This window comes from Aquarana catesbeiana, linkage group LG06 (genome assembly GCF_042186555.1).
Source record: "Aquarana catesbeiana isolate 2022-GZ linkage group LG06, ASM4218655v1, whole genome shotgun sequence".
Classification (NCBI taxonomy): domain Eukaryota; kingdom Metazoa; phylum Chordata; class Amphibia; order Anura; family Ranidae; genus Aquarana; species Aquarana catesbeiana.
Window position 1 is genome coordinate 160,588,433 of NC_133329.1, and position 12,651 is coordinate 160,601,083.

At 40.4% G+C, this 12,651-nt stretch overlaps 1 protein-coding gene across 1 annotated transcript in view; it reads left to right on the forward strand.

The window, feature by feature from the left end:
- The window catches only part of ARL6IP1 (ARL6 interacting reticulophagy regulator 1), a 43,303-nt gene extending 41,346 nt beyond the window's left edge, over positions 1-1,957 (forward strand). The window contains exon 6 of the mRNA XM_073591122.1: positions 1,563-1,957. Coding sequence (XP_073447223.1) covers positions 1,563-1,681 — 119 coding nt within the window. The 3' untranslated portion in view covers positions 1,682-1,957. The remainder of the gene's footprint in view (positions 1-1,562) is intronic.
- Positions 1,958-12,651: the final 10,694 nt, after the last annotated feature.

The following is a 12,651-nucleotide window of genomic DNA, read 5'->3' on the forward strand; positions in this document are numbered from 1 at the left end:
TTCTAGATGTTCCCTATAACAGCAAATCTTTACTTTTTGAGTTCTGTTTCACTTTGTTACCTAAAGTGATTGTAAACCTTGTTTGTTTTAAAAAAAAAAAAAAAAAAAAAAAAAAAACCTATACTTGCCTGCTCTGTGCAATTGTTTTGCACAGAGTAGCCCCAATCCTCCTCTTCTCAGGTTCCCTTGCTGGCGCTCCTGGCTTCTCCTTTTTTTTTCGGTGTGCCACCCTAGCACACCTCTGGGCTCAATCCTAAGATGTGTTGTCTGTGTTCATAGACACAGTGAGGCTCAGCCCCACTCCCTCGTCACAGGATTTGATTGACAGCATCAAGAGCCAATGATTCCCCCTGTTGCCTTTCTGTCGTGTGATGGTGCACGCCGCTGCTCTCTGACACAGTGCCAAGTTAAAAATTGGCCCAGGTAAGCATAAGGAGGTGATCCTGTGAACAGAAGGGGTTTTTTTTTTTTTTTTTTTTTTTTTTTTTTTTTTTTTTAACCTTACCTTCACCTTTTTACAACCACTTTAACATATATTGTGATGTTGGGTATATCTTTTACACATTTTCCTAAGTCAGAGCTCTGCTTGTTACTTATTAGGTGAGCATGGCTTAGAGCAGCTAACTAATTTATGTATGAGTTTTCTGGAAGTGGTTGCTATTCATTACAACTCTGAGTCAAAACATGGTTTGTGGCTGCCTGATGTTGGTGACTGTGCGAGAGGCATGATGTATGGCTGCCAACAACTATACTTTATTCACAGACCCTGCCTGATAGACTTGCAGTGACCATAAAGCATCAGAAAGGCACAAAGGAAGCACAGACTGAATGTAATGATACATTAACAAAGGTTTTTGTTTTTACGTGTACTTTAATGAGTGGGATGCTATAATGCAACATTCTTCAAAGTAGGTGTATGTTAACACAGTACGTAGTCTGAATGGGTCCTAAATTATGTAGGGAATTGGATGCATTTGCTGGCAATGACTGGCAGATGGGTACACCTCAGTGGTTCAGGCTATTCTAGCAAGTAAGGGCCAATTCACATATGTGGTGACAGACGTTTTATCGCATGGTAAACCACCTGTAACTGCAGGGACACACAGAAAACAGTTGTTTCCTATGTGTCCCATTCACACTGCAACACAGCCTAGCGCTGAATTTCATTTCAGCGCACCGGCCCAAATCGCACTTGTACTGTTTCACTTTGCGGTGAATGAAGTGTACGTTTTGTACCCTTCAAATAAAGTTGAAACAAAGCAAAAGGAGTCGTGCCCTGGATCGTGTCTCACACTGCCCCCTGGCCAGCCTGCAACGCAAAACAGCCGGAGTGCTGAATCACTCTGGCTAGCCAGCAATTGTACTGTATCAGCAGTGTAAATTGGCCCCCAGAAATGAAATTCCTAGATTTACCATACACCTTGCAGTGACTAATGATTTTGGTTCTTCACAGTTTGGAGGGCTGGTAGCTTATGAGAAATTGCTTATGTTTTTATATAGAAGATATGGTGGCTATTGTAATGAGAAGTATATTAATAAAAAAAATTCTGCCTTCTTTTCAGTGAGTTGTGCACTTTTGCTACCTGGTCTGAACAAACATGGAGTTATTACAAAGTTTGTAGGAATGGGAAAGCGGGAAATAAACAAACTTCTGAAACAGAAAGAGAAAAAAACGGAATAAGGTCAAGTCAACTATCACACTGAAACTTCCATGGGAGCTTTTTTTATTTTGTTCTATATTTGGTATTTGGGGTTAAAGTATATGCCTGACCTTTTTAACATTGCCGATCACTTCCCCAATAACTACCAATGCTGTATCTTTCTAAACTTGTTGCACTGAAACTTGTGTTTCTCTAGTGTACAAAGTCTTTATCTCTAGAGTGTTTGACATGTTTGACAAACTGCTGTAATTCTAATTTGTCCATGTCCATGTGGACAAAATTCCTGTGTCCCTCTATTTTTAATGTTTTCTTGTCCTCATCTTGTAAATATTCTTTATTTTATCCTTGTTTATAATATTTTATTAGGTGTGTGGGGGGGGGGGGTTGTTTTGTTTTTTTTTTTTTGTTTGTTTTTGTTTTTTACAAATTACATGTCTTCCTGCTGTCTGTGGATGTAATAAACCTAATGTACAAGAAATGAATTTGTTTGTCATTGCTAAACTGGTTGCCACTGGTGTGACTTTTTTGCTTATTTATATGTAGATTCCACAAATTCTGTATAACGTACCTACCAGTTCCATCATTAGAGTTGGATATGGAGATACAACGCTCCTCATGCCACAGTGGTGCCTTTTACATAGGAAGAGATTTCAAAGTGAACCTGTACTTTGGCTATGCTGGGCAAAATAGTGGGCTAACTTTATTAGAGTGGGAGTGTAGGAATTTAAGGCCTCATGCTCTTTATCTCTTTAAAAGGCTGGAATCCATACTCTCAAACATACGTGCCTCCATATTGGATTGTTTTCGGGCCAAATGCAAGAAACTGGAATATTCTCTAAATGGTCCATTCATTTCAATCATTGTCCATGGCTCCAATGTCGTATATCCATTCATAGGAAAAACATATTTTCTCCCTGGTAAGGTGTACAAACATGGCTCTCAATGTGGATTCTCCCCAATACCCTGCCCTTCTATTAGATACATGACAACCTATATACGGGAGGACTATCACGCTCTACACCTAGGTGCAAAATACAAGGTAAATTGTATTAACTCGAACAGGGACCATTGAGAGCCTAAATATGTTCTTAAAGGGGAATATTGCTGATCCACATGTAGTACTTGTTTGGAAACCATAGATTTTTCCACATCAGTATCCAAACTGTCCTATAATAATGGCAGTCCACTTGGAACCAACCCACAAAGTTTGGGTAGTAAAGAGTCCCATTATAATGCTCAAGGTTTGACAGATGGTCGGTATCCTGTGGATACATATTCAGTTATGCTGGTGACACTCTGCTTTATCGGAGCCCTCTGAGTTGTGTTAGACCAGGGATCCTCAAACTACGACCCTCCAGCTGTTGTAGAACTACACATCCCATGAGGCATTGTAAAACTGACATTCACAGACATGACTAGGCATGATGGGAATTGTAGTTCCTGAACACCTGGAGGGCCGCAGTTTGAAGACCCCTGTGTTAGACTGTGGAGCTTTCTTGAAAGAAGCGCCTGATCCACATGTTCTTTGAGGAACAACGTCCTTTTGATTTAACTCTGGATGTATTCATTATGGATGATGAGTGCAAGAGCACTCCCCTTCCTCAGCAGAATAAGCCTAAAGCTAGCCATACACTAGTAGCTACAATACAAAATCCAATCAAAAATAGAATACTGTGCATCCGAAAAGTATTCAGTTATGTTACAATCTTATTCCCAAAAAGGATTCAATTCATTATTTTCCTCAAAACTCTACAAACAATACCCCATAATGACAACGTGAAAGACGTTTGTTTGAAATCTTTGCAAGTTTATTACAAATAAACAAACAGAAAAAATAACATCTACATAAGTATTCACAGCCTTTGCTCAATACTTTGAAGCATCTTGGGCACCAATTACAGCCTCACGTCTTTTTGAGTATGATGCTACAAGTTTGGCACACTTTTTTTTTTTTTTTTTTTTTTTGGCAGTTTCTCTCATTCTTCTTTGCAGGACCTCTCATGCTCCATCAGGTTGGGTGGGGAGTGTCGGTGCACAGCCATTTTCAGCTCTCTCCAGAGATGTTCAATTGGGTTCAAGTCTGAGCTCTGGCTGGGCCACTCAAGGACTTTCACAGGGTTGTCCATTAGCCACTCTTTTTGTTATCCTGGCTGTGTGTTTAGGGTTGTTGACCTGTTGGAAGATGATGAACCTTCACCCCATTCTGAGGTCCAGAGTGCTCTGGAGCAGGTTTTCATCAAGGATGTCTCTGTACATTGCTGCATTCATCTTCCCCTTGATCCTGACTAGTCTCCTAGTTCCTGCTGCTGAAAAACATTCCCACAGCATGATGCTGCCACCACCATGCTTCACTGTAGGGATGGTATTGGCCAGGTGATAATCAGTGCCTGTTTTCTTCCAGACCTAACGCTCTGTCAGAGTGACTACCGGGTTCTTGGTCTTTTCCCTAACTAAGGCCCTTCTCCCCCGATCACTCAGTTTGGCCGGGCGGCCTACTCCTATGAAGAGTCCTAGTGATTCCAAACTTCTTCCGTTTATGGATGATGGAGGCCACTGTGTTCATTACAACCTTCAATGCTACAGAAATTTTACTGTACCCTTACCCAGATCTGTGCCTCGATACAATCCTGTCTCGGAGGTCTACAGACAATTCCTTGGACTTCATGGCTTTGTTTGTGCTCTGATATGCACTGTTAACTGTGGGACCTTTTTTTTATATAGACAGGCATGTGCCTTTTCAAATCGTGTCCAATCAACTTAATTTAACACAGGTGGACTCCAATCAAGTTGTAGAAACATCTGAAGGATGATCAGTGGAAACAGGATGAACCTGAGATAAATTTTGAGTGTCATGGCAAAGGCTGTGAATACTTGTGTACAATTTTTGCAAAGATTTCAAACTTCTTTCACATTGTCATTATGGGGTATTGTTTGTAGAATTTTGAGAGGGGAAATTATGAATTATAATTTTGGAATAAGGCTGTAACATAAAATATGGAAAAAGTGAAGTGCTGTGAATACTTTCTGTATGCACTGTACATGCATGTAACATATGTATTACCAAATTACACAACCGTATTACATGGCACATACATGTCATGTTGGACATATGACAGAAAAAAAAAAAGTATTGTTTACCCTTTAGATGTAGAGTGAGGTTCGGACTACGGGGGGGATTTGGAGACGCGGACATTAATCTGCAGCCAACTGGCAGCGATCCATGGCAAATTAATGTGGCTCCCTGGGCTGCCCTCACATGGCTTATATGGGCCAGTCACGTCAATGTCTCCCACATTCTATTGTATGTTATACCTATTTTTAGATCGGATCACTTGCTGCATATGTAACAGGTATGGATCCTGAGGAAGTGGGCCATTCGTGAAATGCGTCAATCCTAAACGGCACACAATTAATTAATTATTGCATATGCCTTATGGTTCTATGTCCATTTTTTTTAAATGATCCATACAGGGTCAATAATTTTTTAAATTCGAGTCTGTTTGGTTTAAATTGTACAAGAAAGGTGAAATTTGATATATATTTTTTTGAAAACTGACAGCAAAAACAGTTAAAAGTGGGCCATTCAATATAGCAGGATTAAACATACGTGAGTGAGAGGTAGTAGTGGTTGGAGTTCCAAAACTAAGATTTTACGATTAAAGGGGATCCAGGAACCAAAAAGGGGATGGATGAGAGTGTGGGTGTTCCTCTAATAGGGTATAAGTATGGGGCAAGACCAATATACATGATGTAATGTTCCCAGCTCTTTTCTACAGTGCCAGCAATGGCCATCAGTCCATCAGTGGAAGGATATATGGAGCCAAAAAGGGGGAGGTCTGCCCCGGGTGCCGCACATTGCGTGGGTGTCATCCTGGCGCGCCCCAGTCATAGTCCTCCCCTCCTTGTCACGCAGAGTGGTGATCTCCCTCTGTGTCATGGAGCTGAATTGTTCGGCAGCCATTGTAACAAAGTCCCGCCTCATGTGATAGACGGCACACTGATCAAATGCTGGGAAATTGAATGTGTGACGTGTGTCATAGGAGGCGGGACTTTGTTGCTGCGGCCGTTTGCCCAGTCAAATCAAGTCCAGCTCTGTTACACAGCGGGAGATCGCTGCTCTGTGTGATCTGGGCACTGGTAGGCTGCATCTGATGTGCACTGGTCCCAGACTGCATTTTTCTTGAGCTTTTCCTGCACTAAAGTTGTCAATAATGGCCAACAATAAATTCATATTTAAATTGATATTAATTAAAAAGTCAAATATAATCCAATTTTATATATAAAAATATAAATATTTTTAAAAAACTGCCATTTTCAGTTTTCGCCAAGTGCATCCTGCAGTTTTGGTTTCAGCACCAAAATCTCCATTCGGTGCACCTCTAATTTCCACCTTCGTGCTTGACTGTAGGGATGGTGGTCTTAGCATTTTTCTCCTTTCAAACACTGCGAGTCAAGTTAATGCCAAAGAGCTCAATTTTGGTCTCATCTGACCACAGCACTTTCTCACAATCCTTCTCTGAATCATTTAGATGTTCATTGGCAAACTTCAGAAGGGCCTGTACATGTGCCTTCTTGAGGAGGGGGACCTTGCGGCCACTGCAGGATTTCAATCCATAGCTGCATATTGTGTTACCAATGGTTTGTTTCGTGACTGTGGTCCCATCTGCCTTGATCTTTCACAAGCTCCTCCCATGTAGTTCTGGGCTGATCTCTCACTTTTCTGATCATCCTTACCCCATGAGGCAAAATCTTACATGAAGCTCCAGACCGAGGGGAATTGATGGTAATTTTGTATTTCTTCCATTTGCAAATAATCTCTCCAACAGTTGTCTCTTCACCAAGCTTCTTGCTGATGATCTTTTAGCACATTCCAGCCTTGTGCAGGTCTACAATATTGTCCCTGACGTTGTTTGACAGCTCCCTTATCCCTATTTAGAAATGTATAGAGAAAACTGGAAAAGGGGGATTTTTATGGTGCCACAGACATAACAACAGTTTGATAAAAAATATGAAACATTTTATTGATCGAAAAATATAAAAAGGAGTAAACAAATGACTCTTATATACAGACAAATATATATAAAATTATCACAGCATGATAACAATGTAGTGCACATAGAGCTGATAAAGCTAGATAAATGCCTGTTGGCTCAACATAATAAAACAAAATCAATTTATAATATACAGATACATTTTAATAAAAGAGAAATTAGACACTTACACAATGCATAATACATAGGGCATACAACATCCTAATTAATGATCTATGGTGGTAGTGGAACTCAAATACAGTGATATGCAGTAATGATGAAACTCACCTATCATGTATGATAAACAAATTGATCAAAATCATGTTTGTTCAGAAAAGGGGAGCATCAAGTCTAACAATGGGGTTTGCAGGGTGGGCACCAAACAAGACTAAATCAATCTTAAATTAGGTATAACAATGCAGCAATGAGGGTCAATCCCTCCCGGAAACTTGATGAAATACCTAAAAAAAAGAAAAAACAAATGGAGCAGAGAGAGACTGGAAAGCAAAGAGAAAAGGTGGGGGAGGGGGAAAAGAAAGGGAAGGGGGAGAGGGGTGAAAAAGGAGAGGCAAAGGAATGCATGGAAAGGGGAAGAAAATAAGAATGGGTAGAAAAAACTTGGGTCTTGGTTACCTTAAATCAATATCTGGACAATGCCCAAGAGATTGTAGCATCATCTTACAGATATATATGATGTAAAAGATTATTTTCACAGCATCAGAGTTTCCAAATAGCGAAAGGGCATATAGCTCCAAGCAGACTAGCCAGAGGTATATTCAGGCTGACAAAGAAATTAAATCCCATCTAAAAGCAAAAGATGTCTAATTGAAATAACAAACAAAGAGTGCATTGCAGAAATTAAAAAACCGGAGGACAAACTCCATGCATAGGGGGTCTCCAACATCACTTACCAAAAGTTCCAGCAGGGGTGTCTCTATAGTGTTCCTCCACTCCAAACAGGTGAAGTGGTATTTCCACCAGCTGAAGTCATCTGATGGGTTCACCCTGTTCAGCGGACAAGATGCTGCCATAATTGCTGCTCAACATTTAGGTGGCAACAAAGCATACCAATACTGACACAAATATAATGACCTCCACATTAATAGCCAAGGTGAGAATCCATGCCATACTCATATAAAACACCCAAATTAAACATATCATCATAACTAGCAATGGTATTAGAGGAAGAGCAGCATAACGAAAGCAAGAAGATGTATCTAAGGGGGGGAGAGTTATAGAAAATATATATATTTATAGCCTATTTTATAAAAAAAAGGCTTGAAGCTCATAGCTTTATTTAGGCCTGGATATTTGGTAGCTGACAACTGATAGGTCCATCTAGCCTCACATTGTAATCATTTTTTATCTATGTCTCCACCTCTCTCGTGTGGAGGGATATGATCCAAGGCAAAGAAATGGACCTTAGACAAATCAAATCCATGGTGTAGTCCACTGTGTCTACTAATAGGGGTTTCCATTCTCTTTTTACTGATCAAGAACACATGGTCCCTGACCCTGTGAAAGAAAGGTCTTTGTCTTTCCTACATAGTAGGTACCACAGTCACATTGCATGATGTAAATAATGCCAATGGTCTGACAGTTAGCAAAGAAACTAGTGGTGGTAGTAGATTGAGATTTGTTATTTTTAACATTAATTAATTTGTCTCTATCATGCGATTGGGCCCGATGATACGCCTTCTTGAGACAGGACTTACTGTAGCCTCTGTCAAAAAGGCGTAATGGAAGGGCTCTAGCTTCCCTCTTGAAGTCTTCTTTTCTGGTACAGTTCCTCCTAACCCGCAAATACCGACTGTATGGAATGCTATGTACTAAAGGACTGGAGTGTGAACTGGTAGCATGGAGAAGGGTATTGCCGGGTGATTTTTTTCTAAAAAGTGTAGAGCCCAAGCTTTGGTCTTTGTTGATGAAAATACTTACATCAAGAAAATCAATAACCTGCTGATGGCAATTTAAAGTAAATTTAAGGTTGAAATCATTATGTTCTAAAAGCCTCAGGAATATATCCAGCTCCTCCCTAGTGCCAGTATACACCATAAAGAAATCATCGATATAGATTTTCCATATTAAGATCTTGTCATTATAATCATGTATTGATTCAATCAAAAAAAGATGCTTTGCTCCCACCCCCCAAGGTACAGGTTCGCATAAGAGGGGGCACATTTGGTCCCCATAGCGACCCCCTGCACCCGGTGGTAGTGGGAGCTTTAAAACATAAACAGATTATGAGTCAGGAGAAAATCAAGCAGATCAAGCACAAATTGATTGTATGGCTCTGCCGATGTGTTCCTCTAGGAAATGAAGCCCTCCACAACCCCAACCCCCCCGATCATGGGAAATGGAGTTGTAGAGGGCCTCCACATCGACAGCGACCAGCCAGGAATTGGTAGGTACAAACACACCATCCATGGTCTTCAACAGATCGATGGTGTCCTGTACATGAGATGGTAAAGATAATGCATGAGGACGTAGGCCGTTATTAACCAATTGGCTAGCTGCTCTTTGGTCTTGCCCATGATGGTGAGGTTTGAATGGAAGAAAGATTCTGTGGACTGGTGTCTTTTATAAACAAAATGAGTTGTCATTAGGAGCACCTTCTTAAATTGACAGGACTAATCTGTGTACCACATACTGTAGCCAGTCTATGGGAGCCAGAATTATTGTTGATTGGAAGGGGATCAAATACTTATTTTACTCACGGAACTGCAACTCATTGTATAACAATTGTAGCATGTTTTTTCTGGATTTTTAGTTGATATTCTGTCTCTATCATTTAAAATACACCTATGATAACAATTATAGACCCTTTGTTTCTTAGTAAGTGGGCAAACTTACAAAATCTGCAGCGGATCAAATAATTATTTTCCCCACTTTATACCAAGAAAAGAGAATTTTGTACTGATTTTCCTTGTATGATGTGTAAATTGAGTTTTTAGAAGCCTGTGACCATATCCCTTGCCATACCGCCAAGGGTAACTTTTTCCCCCAGAATCTGCTCCCACTTTGTCATATACGAGTGCCAATGAGGGCAGAGATAAGGATTTTATAGATCTGGGAAATTAGACCTTTGGAGGACGTTCTTTCAAATAATATCAGTTTGGAAAATTACAATGAGTTTCTGAGAGATTGTGCATAATGGCAGATTTGTAGGTAACTAAAAAAATACATCCTAGAGAGGTCATAAGTTTCCTGTAAGTCCTGAAAAGAATGCAGAATTTTGGTTCCAACATATATATCAATTGACCGAAATAGAACAAGTTCTTAACCTTCCAAAAGTGTAACATCTGTGAGGTTAATCTGTTCAGTATATCAGGCATGAATAAAAAGAAGGATTTGCCTCTCAGCTATTTGCTGAGAGGCATGGTGAGTATTTTGCAGCTCTCATTTGTTTTTGAAAATGAAGAAAGACAAGAAAAAAAAATTTTTTTTTCTTTTTTCAATTTTCAAAACTTTGTGACAAAATGTGAGGTCTGCAAAATACTCACTATACCTCTCAGCACATAGCTTGGGGTGTCTACTTTCCAAAATGGGGTCATTTGGGGGGGGTTTGCCACCTGGGTATTCCATGGCCTCCGAAACTGTGATAGGCAGTGAAGAGTGAAATCAAAAATTTACGCCCTTAGAAAGCCTGAAGGCGGTGCTTGGTTTTCAGGGTCCCGTGCGCGGCTAGGCTCCCAAAAAGTCCCACACATGTGGTATCCCCATACTCAGGAGAAGCAACAGAATGCATTTTGGGGTGTAATTTCACATATTCCCATGGCATGTTTAAGCAATATATCATTTAGTGACAACTTTGTGCAAAAAAAAAAAAAAAAAAATTTGTCTCTTTCCCGCAACTTGTGTCACAATATAAAATATTCCATGGACTCGACATGCCTCTCAGCAAATAGCTTGGGGTGTCTACTTTCCAAAATGGGGTCATTTGGGGGTGTCTTGAACTGTCCTGGCATTTTATGCACAACATTTAGAAGCTTATGCCACACATCACCCACTCTTCTAACCTCTTGAAGACAAAGCCCTTTCTGACACTTTTTGATTACATGAAAAAATTATTTTTTTTTGCAAGAAAATCACTTTGAACCCCCAAACATTATATATTTTTTTAAAGCAAATGCCCTACAGATTAAAATGGTGGGTGTTTCATTTTTTTTTTTCACACAGTATTTGCGCAGCGATTTTTCGAACGCATTTTTTTGGGGGAAAAAACACACTTTTTTAAATTTTAATGCACTAAAACACACTATATTGCCCAAATGTTTGATGAAATAAAAAAGATGATCTTAGGCCGAGTACATGGATACCAAACATGACATGCTTTAAAATTGCGCACAAACGTGCAGTGGCAACAAATTTAATACATTTTTAAAAGCCTTTAAAAGCCTTTACAGGTTACCACTTTAGATTTACAGAGGAGGTCTACTGCTTAAATTACTGCCCTTGATCTGACCTTCGCGGTGATACCTCACATGCATGGTGCAATTGCTGTTTACATTTGACGTCAGACCGACGCTTGCGTTCGCCTTAGTGCGAGAGCAGGGGGGACAGGGGTGCTTTTTTTTTTTCTTTATTATTTTTTTACTTTTTTATCTTATTTTTAAACTGTTCCTTTCATTTTTTTTTTTTTTTAATCATTTTTATTGTTATCTCAGGGAATGTAAATATCCCATATGATAGCAATAGGTAGTGACAGGTACTAGATTTCTCCTCTGCCCTCAAAGCATCTAACCACACCAAGATCGGTGTGACAAAATGCTTCCCCAATTTCCCAATGGCGCTGTTTACATCCGGCGAAATCTAAGTCATAAAATGCTCGTAGCTTCCGGTTTCTTAGGCCATAGAGATGTTTGGAGCTACTCTGGTCTCTGATCAGCTGTATGGTCAGCTGGCTGAATCACCGGCTGCATTCTCAGGTTCCCTGTTGAGACAGGAGAGCCAGAGAAAAACACGGAAGACGGTGGTGGTGGGGGGGCATTCCCTCCCACTGCTTGTAAAAGCAGTCTAGAGGCTAATTAGTCGCTAGGATTGCTTTTACATGAAAGCCAACCGCTGGCTGAAAAGAATGATACCAAGATGATACCTAAGCCTGCAGGCATCATTCTGGTATAACCACTCAAAGTCGTGAATGGCGTGCCTGAAGAAAAAAAAATCATTAACAATAAAGCACAGTAAACGGTAAAGTATAAAAAAATTGCATACCTGAAAAGCAAACATGGTAAAACATAATAACAATAAAACATTGCAGAATAGAATACAATAAAAAAGAGCAGAACAATAGAGAGAGAATAGAGAGAGAGAGAGAGAACAATAAAACGACAACTGTAACTTTTATAACTGTAACTGGTTCCAGATTCGGGTCTCTTAAAATGCGATGGCATCTTGGGAGACCCTGTGAAAGTGTGTCCTAGTCTGTGCAATGCTGTACCCTACGCTAATACTCAACTAGTGTATAGTAGCGTTCAAAACATTCACCAATGCAAAGACCAGGATTGTCAGGACAGGTGGGACAATAATAGCGGGTGTCACGCCTATATCCGCGCTTGCTGCAGACACGACATCTTTTTTGGGGGGGTTCGTTGGGTGGGGGTACTCGGGAAGACATAAAGAAAATGCCTCTCATGCAGCCAACTGCATTTGGTTGGGGATGTGAATGGAGGAAGTACGGGCGCTGCAGAAGTGGTGGGTTCCCAATTAGGATTGGTGAATGCAGCAGGAAGGACACTATGGGCATGACGGGCCTGTGTTTGTCTTTTTGGTGGCAGCGGGACACTACTTGTGCTTGCCACCTCACCAGCTTGAACTGCACTTATGGGACTCGCCACGTCACCAAGTGTTACTGTAGTGCTGGTTTGACTGCTGGGGACGCTAGTATAGATCTGATCGGATCAGATATTGATCCGTTCAGATACTATACCACTAAGGGAGGCGTATGCTGTGTGCGTGGG